The sequence below is a fragment of the Oncorhynchus masou genome, chromosome 31, assembly GCF_036934945.1.
Source record: "Oncorhynchus masou masou isolate Uvic2021 chromosome 31, UVic_Omas_1.1, whole genome shotgun sequence".
In the NCBI taxonomy this organism is placed as follows: Eukaryota; Metazoa; Chordata; class Actinopteri; order Salmoniformes; family Salmonidae; genus Oncorhynchus; species Oncorhynchus masou.
Window position 1 is genome coordinate 18,529,455 of NC_088242.1, and position 16,162 is coordinate 18,545,616.

At 45.2% G+C, this 16,162-nt stretch overlaps 1 protein-coding gene across 4 annotated transcripts in view; it reads left to right on the forward strand.

Annotated features, from left to right (window-relative positions):
- The window catches only part of golga4 (golgin A4), a 33,190-nt gene that overhangs the window by 794 nt on the left and 16,234 nt on the right, over window positions 1-16,162 (forward strand). For 2 of the 4 annotated variants that reach the window (XM_064950252.1, XM_064950254.1), the window contains exons 2-12: window positions 844-891; window positions 1,020-1,076; window positions 3,003-3,101; window positions 3,376-3,505; window positions 4,644-4,834; window positions 8,411-8,494; window positions 10,503-10,650; window positions 10,734-10,912; window positions 11,391-11,489; window positions 11,694-11,849; window positions 12,050-16,059. In XM_064950252.1, coding sequence (XP_064806324.1) covers window positions 3,012-3,101; window positions 3,376-3,505; window positions 4,644-4,834; window positions 8,411-8,494; window positions 10,503-10,650; window positions 10,734-10,912; window positions 11,391-11,489; window positions 11,694-11,849; window positions 12,050-16,059 — 5,087 coding nt within the window. In that variant the 5' untranslated portion in view covers window positions 844-891; window positions 1,020-1,076; window positions 3,003-3,011. Of the gene's footprint in view, window positions 1-843; window positions 892-1,019; window positions 1,077-3,002; window positions 3,102-3,375; window positions 3,506-4,643; window positions 4,835-8,410; window positions 8,495-10,502; window positions 10,651-10,733; window positions 10,913-11,390; window positions 11,490-11,693; window positions 11,850-12,049; window positions 16,060-16,162 lie in introns of those variants that run through there. The other 2 variants (XM_064950250.1, XM_064950251.1) reach the window with 1 other exon arrangement.

The following is a 16,162-nucleotide window of genomic DNA, read 5'->3' on the forward strand; positions in this document are numbered from 1 at the left end:
TATTAAAAAATGTATTAAAAATAAAACACAGAAATACCTTACTTGCATAAGTATTCAGACCCTTTGCTATGAGACTCAAAATTGATCTCCGATGCATGATGTTTCCATTGATTACACAGTGTCGTACGAGATCTTAAGTTTCTTGGCAATTTCTCACATGGAATAGCCTTCATTTCTCATTTCTGACGAGTTTCAGAAGAAAGTTCTTTGTTTCTGGCCATTTTGAGCCTGTAATCTAACTCACAAATGCTGATGCTCCTGATACTCAACTAGTCTAAAGAAGGACAGTTTTATTGCTTCTTTAATAAGGACAACAGTTTTCAGCTGTGCTAACATAATTGCAAAAGGGGTTTCTAATGATCAATTAACCTTTTAAAATGATAAACTTGGATTAGCTAACACAACGTGCCATTGGAACACACGCCTATGTAGATATTCCTTTAAAAATCAGACGTTTCCAGCTACAATAGTCATTTACAACATTAACAATGTCTACACTGTATTTCTGATCAATTTGATGTTTTTTTAATGGACAAAAAAATGTGCTTTCAAAAACAATGATATTTCTAAGTGACCCAAAACTTTTGAATGGTAGTGTGTGTTAAAAAATGTGTAACAATTTCAAATAACCTGTTTTTGCTTTGTCACTATGGAGTATTGGGTGTAGATTGATGAGGGGGGAAATGATTTCATCAATTTTCAAAATCAGGCTGTAATATAACAATGTGGAAGTCAAGGTGTCTGAATACTTTCTGGATATACTGGATATCTCTGTGTGTACAGCTATATTTGATTTACCTTTCGAACCATTCTCCTCCTCTCTGTGTGTGTGTCTCTCTACAGTTGGTCACTACCTACAGAACAGTCCAGAGGGATAAGGAGAAGACCCAGGTGATTTTCATAAACCACCTCAACACCAGATTACATATAGTGATGCTCTGTACTATTGGGAGGATGGAGGAACGCTTTTATCCACACTCACTGAATGCTGATGTAGTCTTTTCTGCTTTTCTCCTCAGGCCATTCTCAGTCAGAGTCAAGACAAAGCTCTCCGTAGGATAGGGGAGTTGAGAGAGGTACGAGTATGACCATGAACACCATATGTTTCTGTTAAATACCAGTATATGTCTGTACTATTTTTGTTTTACTATCCCTATCAAAGTACTGTCTACGGGGTCTTATTTTACTCTGTTATGACCCGTTACTCTCTCTGAACTCGAAAGCTTTTAGGATGCAGGCAACCACTGAGTCACAGCATTAGGGGTGGAAGTCCTGAAATCGTTCTGTCCTTACCCAAAAAACAGGAGCTGAGCCAAAGGAAGGAAGTCAAGAGCAGTAGGTTAGCTAAGCCAAGGAAGGAGCAGTAGGTTAGCTAAGCCAAGGAAGGAGCAGTAGGTTAGCTAAGCCAAGGAAGGAGCCAGTAGGTCAGCTTAGACTAACTGAGGAAGGAGCAGTAGGTTAGCTAAGCCAAGGAAAGTGAGGACGGAGCAGTAGGTTAGCTAAGCCAAGGAAAGTGAGGACAGAGCAGTAGGTTAGCTAAGCCAAGGAAGGAGCAGTAGGTCAGCTAAGCCAAGGAAGGAGCCAGTAGGTTAGCTAAGCCAAGGAAGGAGTTAGTAGGTCAGCTTAGACAAACTGAGGAAGGAGCAGTAGCAGAAGTTAAGCCAAGGAAAGTGAGGAAGGAGCAGTAGGTTAGCTAAGCCAAGGAAAGTGAGGATGGAGCAGTAGGTTAGCTAAGCCAAGGAAAGTGAGGATGGAGCAGTAGGTTAGCTAAGCCAAGGAAAGTGAGGACGGAACAGTAGCTAAGCCAAGGAATGAGCAGTTGGTCATCTAAGCCAAGGAAAGTGAGGACGGAGCAGTAGGTTAGCTAAGCCGAGGAAGAAGCAGTAGGTCAGCTTAGACAAGGAAAGTGAGGAAGGAGCAGTAGGTTAGCTAAGCCGAGGAAGAAGCAGTAGGTCAGCTTAGACAAGGAAAGTGAGGAAGGAGCAGTAGGTTAGCTAAGACTTGGAAAGAGAGGAATGAGCAGTAGGTTAGCTAAGACAAGGAAAGCGAGGAAGGGGCAGTTGGTTAGCTAAGACAAGGAAAGAGAGGAAGGGTAAGTTGGTTAGCTAAGACAAGGAAAGAGAGGAAGGAGCAGTAGGTTAACTAAGACTTGGAATGAGCAGTAGGTTAGCTAAGACAAGGAAAGAGAGGAATGAGCAGTAGGTTAGCTAAGACTTGGAATGACCAGTAGGATAGCTAAGACAAGGAAAGCGAGGAAGGGGCAGTTGGTTAGCTAAGACAAGGAAAGAGAGGAAGGGTAAGTTGGTTAGCTAAGACAAGGAAAGAGAGGAAGGGGCAGTTGGTTAGCTAAGACAAGGAAAGAGAGGAAGGGTAAGTTGGTTAGCTAAGACAAGGAAAGAGAGGAAGGAGCAGTAGGTTAGCTAAGACTTGGAATGAGCAGTAGGTTAGCTAAGACGAGGAAAGAGAGGAATGAGCAGTAGGTTAGCTAAGACTTGGAATGACCAGTAGGATAGCTAAGACAAGGAAAGAGAGGAATTAGCAGTAGGTTAGCTAAGACAAGGAAAGATTGGAAGGGGCAGTTGGTTAGCTAAGACAAGGAAAGAAGGAGCGGTAGGAAGTGGAGAAAACAGCATATTTTCATTATCAGAACACGATAAGGCATTACAGGTGACTTGTTTGAACTTGTGTGATGTAATCCACTGATACTCTCACCTGTGTTGTAGGAAAGAAACCTTTCCCTGGTTGAAATGGTGCAGTGTGCCCTGCATGTAGGAAGTATAGGAACTGGATCATGATTGTGATAATAAGGCGATCGGTGTGAGCAAGGCAATTCACAGAACTACTAATCTGGGTCTCATAGTGAGTAGTTATTAGGGAAGTAGGGCGTAAATCAGTCATTCTGAGTGGTCCGACTGCAGTGAGTCGATCACAAACACACTATATTCCTCACCAAGAGCTGTGTGTGTTAAGGCAATGTGTTATATGACAATGTTTCTCCCCAGGAGTTGCACATGGACCAGCAGGCTAAGAAGCACCTCCAGGAGGAGTTTGATGCTGCCCTGGAGGAGAAGGACCAGATGATTACTGTGCTTCAGACCCAGGTGTTTATATACAATACAGTGCAATTTTCACATTTTGTTACATTTTTGTTCAATGTAATATGAATCACGTTGGGATTTGCCCCCACTGATCTGTACAACAACATACTCAAAGTATAAGAACAATGATAACATTTCTACAATTGATTTAAAATAAAATGTGTTTCAATGAGTGTCTGCTGAACACGGTCAGTATAATCTTGACTGTAGAATAATATCGGATCTTCAGCCTGTGTTGCTCTGTGTTTTGACTGTGTGGTCCCTCCTCTTCTGCCAGGTTGCCCTGATGAAGAAACATCTGAAGGGGGTTCCTGGTGGAGCTGTGGCCCCTGAGGTTGAACATCCTCTCCAGGCTGAAGATGCTCCAGACTCCGCCTCTGCCCCACAGAGCCCCTTCAAAGACGCAGGTATTATACAGTACAGACACTATGCTGACTCCCACCCCTGATAGATGATGATGTGTAGATGGACAGTAGCAGACCTGGGTTCAAATAGTATTGTCTGGTGCAATGTAACCAATTGAATAGTGCCTAAGGTGCAAACCCTCTACACCTCTGGCACTCTAGGCAGGCTCAACCAAACACTTAGTGTTTGGATTTCAAATACTATTTTGACCCAGGTCTGAGTAATGTAATGTTGAAATGTTTAGAGCCATTTGTCTTTTATCACATTTATTGAGTATATTTAAAGGGATTAATCACCCAAATGACAAAATGACACATTGGTTTCCTTACCCTGTAAGCAGTCTATAGACAAGGTATGACAGCAATCCCTGCTTTGATGTAGTTTCCCTGGCACTGTTTAAACATTCAAATGTTTTAGTGTTTGTTGCACAAATCCCATTCAATTCATGGTACCGATTATTAGCATTTTACACACCTTTTATTTATTTTATTTAACTTTTATTTAACTTAGTTTAAAATCATCAGAAAGTGTCTCAAATCGATTGTAAAGCTCAACAAAGTGACTTTTTTGAACATGATGTGTGACATGCAAATATCGGTGCCATGACTTAAATGGGATTTGTGCCACAAATGCTGAAACATTAGCATGTGGAAACCGTGCCAGGGACACTAAACCAAAGCAGGGATTGCTGTCATACCTTGTCCGTAGACTGCTCACAGGGTAAGGAAACCAATGTGTAATGTAGGTGAACTATCCCTTTAACACATAAAACCACAACACCTATCCTCTTATTCAGAGGCGTTTGGTTAAATACGGAAGACACATTTCAGTTGAATGCATTCAATGGTACAACTGCCTAGTTATACATTTACATTTACATTTAAGTCATTTAGCAGACGCTCTTATCCAGAGCGACTTACAAATTGGGTTATCCCCCTTTCCTTAACGCCTCAGTACTCCCCTTTTTCTGACTGAGCCGCGTTACCTCATCTAAACTGCAGAAGGCAGCGCTGACCCAGTGAAAACCATTGATAGGGATATGATTAGAACATATGTACAGTATGTATTTCTATGTAATAGAACATGTATCTCTCCATGGGATTCCCTTTCTCACTAAGCTGTGTTACCTCTTCCAAACAGCAGAGGGCGTCACTGACCCATCTAAAAGCATGGAGGTGCTGCAGAAGAGGGTGACGCGCCAGGAGAATCTGCTCCAGAAGTGTAAGGAGCTGCTCAGGACACACAAGGAGCGCAGTGCCCAGCTGACCAGTGAGAATGACACTCTGCAGGAGCAGCTGCAGGAGAGACTGCAAGAGCTGGAGAAAACCAAGGTGTGTTAACCAATGTCAGTGGAGGCTGGTGGAGGGAGAAATGGAGATGATGTATTGTGATAGTATTCCATGGCTGGAATGGAACGGTATGAAACACGTAATCATAAATTATCAATATTCCATTCCGGCCGTTACAATTAGCCATTTTGTTTAGAAACCGTCACATGGCTCTTCTAACCAACTTTTCTGGAATGATAGCTTACCCTTCACCCTGGAATACACATTTTAGAAGACCATTTTCCACATACGGCAGCCTGTACTTAGTACACTGTAGTTTTGAAAGGAGTTCATTATATGGGACTGAAGAGTGAGTGTCTGAACTCTGAACCACAGAAGTCAACACTATGGTGTGAACAGTAACACCATGTTTCACAACACTGTTTTATAAATCATCCAATGGAGTCTTGATGGTTTAGTGATCATGTGCCTGGTCTGTGGCTTCACTATCTATTTCTATGACACACACACATGAGGCCCTTATAACGAGACAGAGCTCCAAAGTACACAATGTATGGAAATGGGTGCCATATGTAGGGAATAGGGTGCTATTTACGACTCATCCCAAGGGCTGACCGAGGTCAAGTGATTTAGCTAACTTTGTGACATTTATTCTGTTTAATAGCACAACATTGTTGTTTGGTGGAATAATAACTACATAGTTTAGTCTGGCTGTGGTGTCTGTCGTTTTCACTAGCGGCTGAGAGTGATGCTGGGTGTCAGAACAGGCCTGTGATAACAGACAATAGCTCTGCATCTAAGTGTGATGGGCAGAGGTGTGTGTGGAGTTGCAGAATGTGTATGTGTGTGCGCGAGGTACAGAGGTATCTGTGTGTTTGGGTGGAGTTACAGTGTGTGTGTGTGTGTGTGTGTGTGTGTGTGTGTGTGTGTTGAACCTGGCCAGTGTCTGAGAACAGGGCTGTTCCTGTGACAGAAAGAGCCAGAGGTTAACAGGCTCTCAGCTCTCCTAACGTGCGTGGAGGGGCTTGCTCATCCACACACACACACACACACACACACACACACACACACACACACCTGTAAAACAGACAGCAGCTGTCTCAGGCCACCATTTCACCTTTGGGATCTGGTATTTATATGGCGTTGTGGTCTGTTTCGTATTTGCGTTAAATGTTTATTTACCTTATTGTATGTTCTCACACAGTAGTTTCATAGTGACGTGCTAGCTACACTACAGACCACTGCTGCTAACCTAACCTGGTCTATGTGTTGGTTGAGTTGGCCTCGTATGTGGCCTCTGTTGACAACCACCTTGTGGCTGTGGTGGCCTGGCCTCATGGGTGGTGTAGGGAGACTCTCTGCCTGCCATGCAGAAACATTTTGCAACCTGGCTTGGTACTTCCTTGTTTTATTTAACTTTTTTCTAACCAGGAAAGTAGCCTGTTCTGAGAGCTGTTTGTGCTGTATTCATTGTTAATTTACTACAGCGGTGCTCCTGTTGCTTTACTACAGCGGTGCTCCTGTTGCTTTACTACAGCGGTGTTCCTTTACTACAGCGGTGCTCCTGTTGCTTTACTACAGCGGTGCTCCTGTTGCTTTACTACAGCGGTGCTCCTGTTCCTTTACTACAGCGGTGCTCCTGTTCCTTTACTACAGCGGTGCTCCTGTTCCTTTACTACAGCGGTGCTCCTGTTGCTTTACTACAGCGGTGCTCCTGTTCCTTTACTACAGCGCTGCTCCTGTTCCTTTACTACAGCGCTGCTCCTGTTCCTTTACTACAGCGGTGCTCCTGTTGCTTTACTACAGCGGTGCTCCTGTTCCTTTACTACAGCGGTGCTCCTGTTCCTTTACTACAGCGGTGCTCCTGTTCCTTTACTACAGCGGTGCTCCTGTTCCTTTACTACAGCGGTGCTCCTGTTCCTTTACTACAGCGGTGCTCCTGTTGCTTTACTACAGCGGTGCTCCTGTTGCTTTACTACAGCGGTGCCCCTGTTGCTTTACTACAGCGGTGCTCCTGTTGCTTTACTACAGCGGTGCTCCTGTTCCTTTACTACAGCGGTGCTCCTGTTCCTTTACTACAGCGGTGCTCCTGTTCCTTTACTACAGCGGTGCTCCTGTTCCTTTACTACAGCGGTGCTCCTGTTCCTTTACTACAGCGGTGCTCCTGTTCCTTTACTACAGCGGTGCTCCTGTTCCTTTACTACAGCGGTGCTCCTGTTCCTTTACTACAGCGGTGCTCCTGTTCCTTTACTACAGCGGTGCTCCTGTTCCTTTACTACAGCGGTGCTCCTGTTCCTTTACTACAGCGGTGCTCCTGTTGCTTTACTACAGCGGTGCTCCTGTTGCTTTACTACAGCGGTGCTCCTGTTGCTTTACTACAGCGGTGCTCCTGTTGCTTTACTACAGCGGTGCTCCTGTTGCTTTACTACAGCGGTGCTCCTGTTGCTTTACTACAGCGGTGCTCCTGTTGCTTTACTACAGCGGTGCTCCTGTTGCTTTACTACAGCGGTGCTCTGTTCCTTTACTACAGTTCTCCTTTCCTTTACAGCAGCGGTGCTCCTGTTCCTTTACTACAGCGGTGCTCCTGTTCCTTTACTACAGCGGTGCTCCTGTTCCTTTACTACAGCGGTGCTCCTGTTCCTTTACTACAGCGGTGCTCCTGTTCCTTTACTACAGCGGTGCTCCTGTTCCTTTACTACAGCGGTGCTCCTGTTCCTTTACTACAGCGGTGCTCCTGTTCCTTTACTACAGCGGTGCTCCTGTTCCTTTACTAGCGGTGCTCCTGTTGCTTTACTACAGCGGTGCTCCTGTTGCTTTACTACAGCGGTGCTCCTGTTGCTTTACTACAGCGGTGCTCCTGTTGCTTTACTACAGCGGTGCTCCTGTTGCTTTACTACAGCGGTGCTCCTGTTGCTTTACTACAGCGGTGCTCCTGTTGCTTTACTACAGCGGTGCTCCTGTTGCTTTACTACAGCGGTGCTCCTGTTCCTTTACTACAGCGGTGCTCCTGTTCCTTTACTACAGCGGTGCTCCTGTTCCTTTACTACAGCGGTGCTCCTGTTGCTTTACTACAGCGGTGCTCCAGTTGCTTTACTACAGCGGTGCTCCAGTTGCTTTACAGCGGTGCTCCTGTTGCTTTACTAGCGGTGCTCCTGTTCCTTTACTACAGCGGTGCTCCTGTTCCTTTACTACAGCGGTGCTCCTGTTCCTTTACTACAGCGGTGCTCCTGTTCCTTTACTACAGCGGTGCTCCTGTTCCTTTACTACAGCGGTGCTCCTGTTCCTTTACTACAGCGGTGCTCCAGTTGCTTTACTACAGCGGTGCTCCAGTTGCTTTACTACAGCGGTGCTCCAGTTGCTTTACTACAGCGGTGCTCCTGTTGCTTTACTACAGCGGTGCTCCTGTTGCTTTTGATAACTTTCAGATTAATCCATCTTTTACTTTCAAATATGGTCCATTTATCCTTACCCAAAAAGCACCTTCAACCTTCAATCTATATATTATCTGATCTCTCCTTCCGTCTGTCTGTTCTCAGGTGCCTTCACTGTTGCTTTGATTCCTTGCACATTAACCCATTTTTTAAATATTTCCTTCCGTTTGTCTTGTCTGAACTACAGGAGCTGCACACCACAGAGAAGACCAAGCTCATCACCCAGCTGCGTGATGCTAAGAACCTTATTGAACAGCTGGAGCAGGACAAGGTGAGTGAAGAGGGCTTCTAATGCTAGCCAGGAGATTCTGGACCTTGCTCACGAACTTAAAAAACTATTTGAATAAAACAACATCACCATAGGTAATAAGCTGAAACTTCAGTTAACTTTCCTTTTTAAGGTTGGTCATATATTTTGATTGAAGCTCCCTTTTAAGCTTCTGAGTCAGTGGAGGCTGGTGACACTTCAAATCAGGCTCATCATATTGGCAAGAATGGAATCCTAAAACAACACATGGATACCCGGTGTTTGAAGTGCTACATACCTTTCATTCCAGCCATTACAATTACCCCATTCAACGATTGCTGCCTTCTTCCACCAGCCTCCACCATTCTGGTCCTAATGTTGAGTGCCCCTAAAATGTCTTCCACACTCCTGCTTAGTGTGAATGTGTGAAATATAGACATGTTTGTGCTATGCCCCTGAGTGCAGAGATGACATAAACACTCTATTCACAATTGTTGCGCTTGACCATTATCCTCTGGCTCTGCAAGAGATTGTGTGTGTGTGTGTGGAGACTGTGACTTGTGAGGTCACACTGATGAATATGGGTTAGGGTTAGAGGCACAGCATAATTTTTGGAAACAATTTAGGTGGCTTTGGTTTTGATTAAGACATGCTACATAGGAGACAATCATAACAGTGCAGATAAAAAAAATTGAGGACCTATTTGGAAATATATATACATATACACATACACACACAAGCAAGCAAGCAAAAGTATGTAGACACCCCTTCCAATTAGTTGATTCTGCTATTTCAGCCACACCCGTTGCTGACAGGTGTATAAAATCGAGCACACAGCCATGCAATCTCCATAGACAAACATTGGCAGTAGAATGTCCTTACTGAAGAGCTCAGTGACATTCATCGTGGCACTGTCCAACAAGTCAGTTCGTCAAATTTCTGCCCTGCTAGAGCTTCCTCGGTCAACGGTAAGGGCTGTTAATGTGAAGTGGGAACGTCTAGTAGCAACAACAAGTGGTAGGCCACAGAAGCTCACAGAAGGGGATCACCGAGTACTGAAGTGCGTGGTGCGTAACAATTGTCTGTCCTCAGTTGCAACACTCAATTACCGATTTCCAAACTGCCTCTGGAAGCAACGTCAGCACAATAACTGTTCGTCGGGAGCTTCGTGAAATGGGTTTCCATGGCCGAGCAGCCTCACACAAGTCTAAGATCACCATTCGCAATGCCAAGCGTCGGCTTTAGTGATGTATAGCTCGCCGCCATTGGACTCTGGAAATGGGTTCTCTGGAGTGATGAATCCCCCTTCACCATCTGCTAGTCATACGGACGAATTTGAGTTTGGCGGATGCCGGGAGAACGCTACCTGCCCCAATGCGTAGTGCCAACTGTAAAGTTTGGTGGAGGAGTAATAATGGTCTGGGGCTGTTTTTCATGGTTTGTGCTTGGTCCCTTAGTTCCAGTGAAGGGAAATATTAATGCTACAGCATACAGTACAATGGCATTCTAGATGATTCTGTGCTTCCAACTTTGTGGCAACAGTTTGGGGAATGCCCTTTCCAGTTTCAGCATTACAATGCTCACGTGACCAATGCGAGGTCCATACAGAAATGGTTTGTTGAAATCAGTGTTGAAGAACTTAACTTGCCTGCACAGAGCCCTGACCTCAACTCCATCGAACACTTTTGAGAGGTCTGGCCGACTGCGAGCTAGACCTAATCACCCAATATCAGTGCCTGACATCACTAATGGTCTTGTGGCTGAATGGAAGCAAATCCCCACAGCAATGTCCCAACATCTAGTGGAAAAGCCTTCCTAGAAGTGTGGAGGCTGTTATAGCAGCAAATGGGGGACCAACTCCAACTCATTTGGAATGAGGTGTTCGACAGGCAGGTGTCCACATACTTTTGGACATGTAGTGTAAGTGTGTTCATTAATGTGCTATCCTCTGGGATCACATACACATATCAGCATGTATTATTTTATTCTGAAAGTAAAATTAAATTCAATCCAAACATGGCTGTACCTTCAGGGCATGGTCATAGCAGAGACAAAGCGTCAGATGCATGAGACCCTGGAGATGAAGGAGGAGGAGATCGCCCAGCTCCGCTCCAGAAGCAAGATGGCCACCGCCCAGAGAGAGGAACTGCAGGAGCAGAAAGAGAAGTCTGAGAAAGCAGGTCAGTGGATCTCTTCTTCTTCTTTAACAATGGGTAAGTTGTACAGTATCTAACCAACGATGTGTGTTTGCACATTCCCCCAGGGTTTGAGGAGCTAGAGAAGGCTCTGGCCATGGCCCAGAAGGCTGAGGAGGCACGGCGGCTGCTGCAACTCCAGCTGGAGGAACAGGTGAAGGAAGTAGTGCAGGCCGGGGAAGAGGAGAGGAGGAGTCTGCAGCAGGAGCTCACCAGGGTCAAGCAGGAGGTGGTAACCATCATGAAGGTGAGGGACATCTACTGTACATCAAAATACTAATGAAAAACTCACTCAGTACTTATGCAATACTCATGCAGTAGTACACAATCACTACTCACCCAGTACCAAGACCAGGGTTGGCGGCAATTCCATTTCAATCCCTGTAAATTTACTAAAGGGCCGATTACGAACAGAGTTAAGCGCACATAAATTAAGCATAATTCCCTTTTTATGTACTTTTCTCTCTGTGTATATTCTGGACTTGAAATTAATCATGAGAATAGCATGCTATTCACCCGCTATTCGTTCGGGTGGAGATGTTAGATATAAAGGTCTGGCGGAGGTGTGTCTGCAGATACGCTGTATTCTGACCTTAATTCCCTGAATAACTACATATATAGTCAACAGCATGCTCTTACCAACTGAGCCACGAAGGACTACCTGTATTTACCCATCCATTGCAATCACTTGAAGGTGTAATATTGTGTTGCTATTTGTGTTGTAGAAATCCTCAGAGGAGAAGATGGCAGAGATGGAGAAGCTACATAGTGAAGCACTGGCCAGTAAAGAACAGGAGCTCAGCGTTCGAGTCAACCAGGCCGTGGTAAGTTCAAATCTTTTAATACTGTATTTTGTCCTCTACACATATACTGCAAAACAAACTCGGCTATAGTTTTGAGCTGTTTGAGCTACATGTTTACGTATATTGCTGTTTCTATTGCTGTTTTATTGTGAGAGTCCTGAGTAAGATATCCAATGTATTTGTTACATATGGCAGATTTCAACTTGAATTGTGTGTTTGGTTTAGGAGCGGTGTCAAGAGGAGCTGGCCCAGGCTGCCAAGGAGTTGGAGCAGCAGTCTGCTCTTGCCCTGGAAGATGCAGAGCTGCAGAAGGCTGCCATAGAGACCGAGGCAGAGACCAATGCTAAGGAAATACTTCTGGAGCTGGAGACCACCAGAACTGTAAGTCCTTGGGTAGTTAATACATGAAGACTAATGCATTATTGATATTTGGAATTAGAATCTTTTGCCGTTTAACTACTGTATTCAAATATGCTGCACATTGTTGATTCTACAGCAAATAATATAGTCTAATGTATTGTTGCTTTACATTGTTGGTTGATTCTATGGCAAACATACAGTAAATACACATCTCATTACAGAGAATTCTGGAACTGGAGAGCTCTCTGGAAAGGTACTCCCAACCTGGGTCAGTTCCGTCATCAGATGATCTCTCCACTCAGATGGAGGAGCTGAGGAGAAAACACGAGGAGGAGGTGACTGCACTAGAGGAGAAGCACCGCGAGGAGCTGGAGAAGCACAAGGTAGAGCTGCACCAGGAGGCCTTAGCCCAACACAACGCTGCCATGGAGGAGTTCAGGGCAAAGCACAGAACTGAAGTGGAGACCATCTTGAAGGAGAAAGAGGTCCAGTTGCAGTCCCATGTAGAGGACATGAACCAGAAGACAATGGAGAAGCTGGATGTAAAACAAACTGAGTTGGAAGCCCTTTCCTCTGAGCTCCAGGAGGTGTTGAGGAGCAAGCAGGTTCTCGAGGAGAGACTGGATGCAGTTGAAACCGCTGGTGGGTCATCCAGGCAGGAGCTGGAGCAGAGACTACAGGAGGTGCTGACCAAGCACAGTGTGGATATTGAGGAGATCAAACTGCAGCATGTGCAGTCCCTGGGAGGGATGGAAAAGACGCTAAAAGAAGAACTCAACAAGTTGATGCTGGTGCTGAAGGAGAAAGAGAAGGAGCTTGAGGCTCACCTTGTCTGTGAGAAAAGACTGAATGAAGAATCAGAGATGGTTCTTCAAGACCGGAATGCCAAGGTTAAAGAATTAGAGGAGCTTAGGAAGAGTTTAAAACAGGCCCAATCCGAAAAGAAGGGCCTTGAGAAATCTAATGCCCAACTCCGTAAGATCAGAGATGAACTCTCACAGTGCAAGAGTCAGTTGATAGATTTGGAGCAAAAACTGGTGACAACTCGAAGTGACTGCCAACAGAAAGAGGAATCTCTTCAACAAAAGGTACAGGAGCTTGAAGAGCTAGAGAAGCAGTTGCAACAGGCTAAGAAGCAGCTCTCTGAACAGGATACATCTTACACTGATGAACTGAACACTAAGCAAGAGGAAGAAAAGCAACTAAAGAAACAGCTAGAGGACCAGAAGGCTGCTCATGAGAAGGTAGAAAACATTAAGACCGACATGGAGGCCAAGTTGAAATCACAGGAAGCGAAGATGGAGAAATTTAAAACAAAGAACAAAGAGATGCAGGAGAAATTCAAGAAGAAGCTTCAGGAACTTGAGGAATCTTCAAAAAAGGAGCTGGCAAAGAAGGAGTCAGAGCTATTGCAGAAGGAACAGCAAGGTAAAGAGAAAGTCCTGGAGTCTCAGACAAGTTCAGAAGGCCTGAGCAGTGCTATGTCCCAGCTTGAGGCCAACCACAAGGAAGAACTAGAGAAGATGTGTGAAGTCCATAAGCAAGAGAAGGAAAATCTTGAGCATCATTGGCAGGGAAAGCTGGGACAACAGGAAGAGGAAATACAAGAGAAACACAAACAAATACTACAGGAGAAGGTACAGGAATTGGAGGATGTCACCCAGCAGCTTGGAAAGACCAAAGACGAAAAAGAGCAAGTTGTGCAGGAAGTGAAGAACATGAAGGAGGAGTTGGTGATGAGACAGACCACTGTGCAGAAACTGCAAGCCGAGCTTAAGGAAGCGGCAGTCAAGATGGAGAGTTTATCTCAATCTGAGGCAATGTTCAAAGAGCAAGTAGAGGTGATTGAGAGGAATCTAAACACGGCTCTGAATGAGAGGAACTCCTTCCAGGATCAGGTAAGCAAGACTGAGGAGAAGGCAAGAGAGACGATCAAGGCTCTGTCTGAGAGGTTTGTAGACACCGAGACGCAGCTTCAAGCTCTTGAGGCTTCTAAGGGTGAAGAAGGGGAGGCCGTTCAGAGGAGGCTTGAACAGCATTCTCTTCAATTGGAAGTCAAGGAAAAAGAACTGCAGAAGCAGTTCACTGGGATTAGCAACGAACTGATGCGTTACTGCAGGGAAATTGAGGCCAGCATCGAAGGTGGTACGAAGGAACTCTCTGAGCGAGTCGAGAGCAGAGTGAGAGAGTTGAAAGAGAGGGTTCTGGGTAATCAGAAGAAGGTAGCACATCTTAAAAATGTTATCCTTACCAAGGTTGACAGGATACGCACTTTGGAGGAGCAACTCCATCAGAGGACAGAGGAGAATAAGAATCTATGCAGTTCACTAGAGCAAATGACTGTTCAGCTAAATGTACACAAAGATGATATCAAAGCCTTAACTGCTGAGAGGGAGTCTCTGCAGAGGGATGCTGAGAATCACGCTCAAGCTCTCTCAGAAAAAGTCATTTGCATTGAACAGCTCAGTGAGGAAAACCGAACCATCTCAGAGAATGTCAAATCAAATGTTGTGCATATCAGCAACTTGGAGAGTATCATAAATGACTTGAAGACCCAGTTATCAGGTAGCCTTACGGGGAAGGATGAAGCCATATCACTGCTTGATCAGCAGCACAAGGAGGAGAGACAGAGGCTTGTTTGCCAAATGGAGGAGATCATTGACAGACTAGAGAAAGAGAAGAAATCTGCAGTGGAGCAAGCCGACACCCTCAGGAACAACCTCACTGAGTTCAAGACGGATGCAGAGTCCAAGTTCTCTCAGAACCACAATACTGTCAAGTCTCTGCAGACCAGACTTGAGGATATGGAGAAACAGATCTCTGAGAAGAACGAGGCCTTACAGAGGCTGACGGCCAGCATTGACAATCAGTCCGTCAGCAAGTCGGAGATGGACCAAGCCTTGAGTGAAAAGGAGCAGAAAGTCAGTGCCCTTTCTTTGGAAGTGGAGAGCTGCAACAGCCGGCTCAGTGAGCTGGAGGAGCAGTTGGTCCTCAGGACGAAAGAGAGTGAGCAGCTAACTGCTGACCTGAAGCAGCAGCACATTATCAGGGAGAGTGAGAAGCGAGAGCTCACAGAGCATCTACAACAGACCCAGGAGCAGTTCAGAACCCAGAATGTAAATCTAGTCCAGGCTACAGATGGGAAACTGCAGTCCCTGGAGAGAGAGAACCAAACTTTGAAACAAGAGCTGGAGTTGCAAAGGGAAGCCGTTGAGAAGACGAAGGCTGAGATTCTCAAGAGCAAAGAGGAGAGTCTGAAGGCGGCTGAAGAGAGGTTGTCAAAAGACAATGCTGGGAAAGTGACCGAGCTGAAGAAGAAAGCTGAGCAGAAAATCAGCCAGATTCGGAAACAGTTGACCTCACAACTTGAGGAGAAGGGAAAAACAATCAAAGACCTTCAAACACAGTTGGAAGAGGCCAAGATCGATGAAGCGAGAAAGAAGCAGCAGGTGGAAACCCTGGAGGAGAAAGAAAATTCCCTTGAGGAAGCCATGGCCAAGATGACGGAAGAGCAGGTGAAACGCATTGAGCAAGTGCGTAGTGATGAAAGACGGGAAAAAGAGAGCTCTTTACAGAGTTTGAAGGACAGTTACGAGGAAAAGCTATCATTACTTCAGAAAGACATTTCAAACCAGGAGGAAGCCCTAGCCAAGCTGAAGGAAGAACAAGAAAAACATATTGAGCAAGTACAGAACGTCGAGAGACTTGAGAAAGAGAGCTTATTGGAGAGTTTGAAGAACATGTACGAGGAAAAGCTATTGTCACTTCAGAGAGATATTTTGAACCAGGAAGAGACCAAAGCAAATGAGACCCTCTCAAGGCTTGAGGAGATTAAGATTAATCTTAAGGAAGTGGAGGTGGAAAAAGTAAACTTTCTGGCTGAAATAAGCTGCCTGAAGGATGATCTGCTTGAGAAGACTACACTGATCGAACAGCAAAAGACAGAATTGGCTCGCTTAGAAAAACAGGGTATGAATGCAGTGGAGGTCGTGGAGCATTGCACTGCAGAGCAAACCAAGAGTCTCACAGCAGGCAAAGAGACGGAGAACCACTCTCTGACGCAGGAAGATGGGGATGCTGAATCTCTGTCGTCCCTGCAGAATAAGCTGGCAGAGGCAGCGCAGGAGAAGCAGAATCTACAGAAAGACTTGCGTTCCCTGAGGAGGGAGCACGAGCAGGATCTGGAGTATGTGAAGAAAGAGTTGGCCCAAGAGAATGAGAAGAAGCTCAAGTAAGTTTGACCTAATGGTTAGTGCAGTCAATCAAACAAACAAACACAATTATTTATAAAGCCCTTTTTACATCAGCAGTCACAAGTGTTTTAGAGTTAGTGA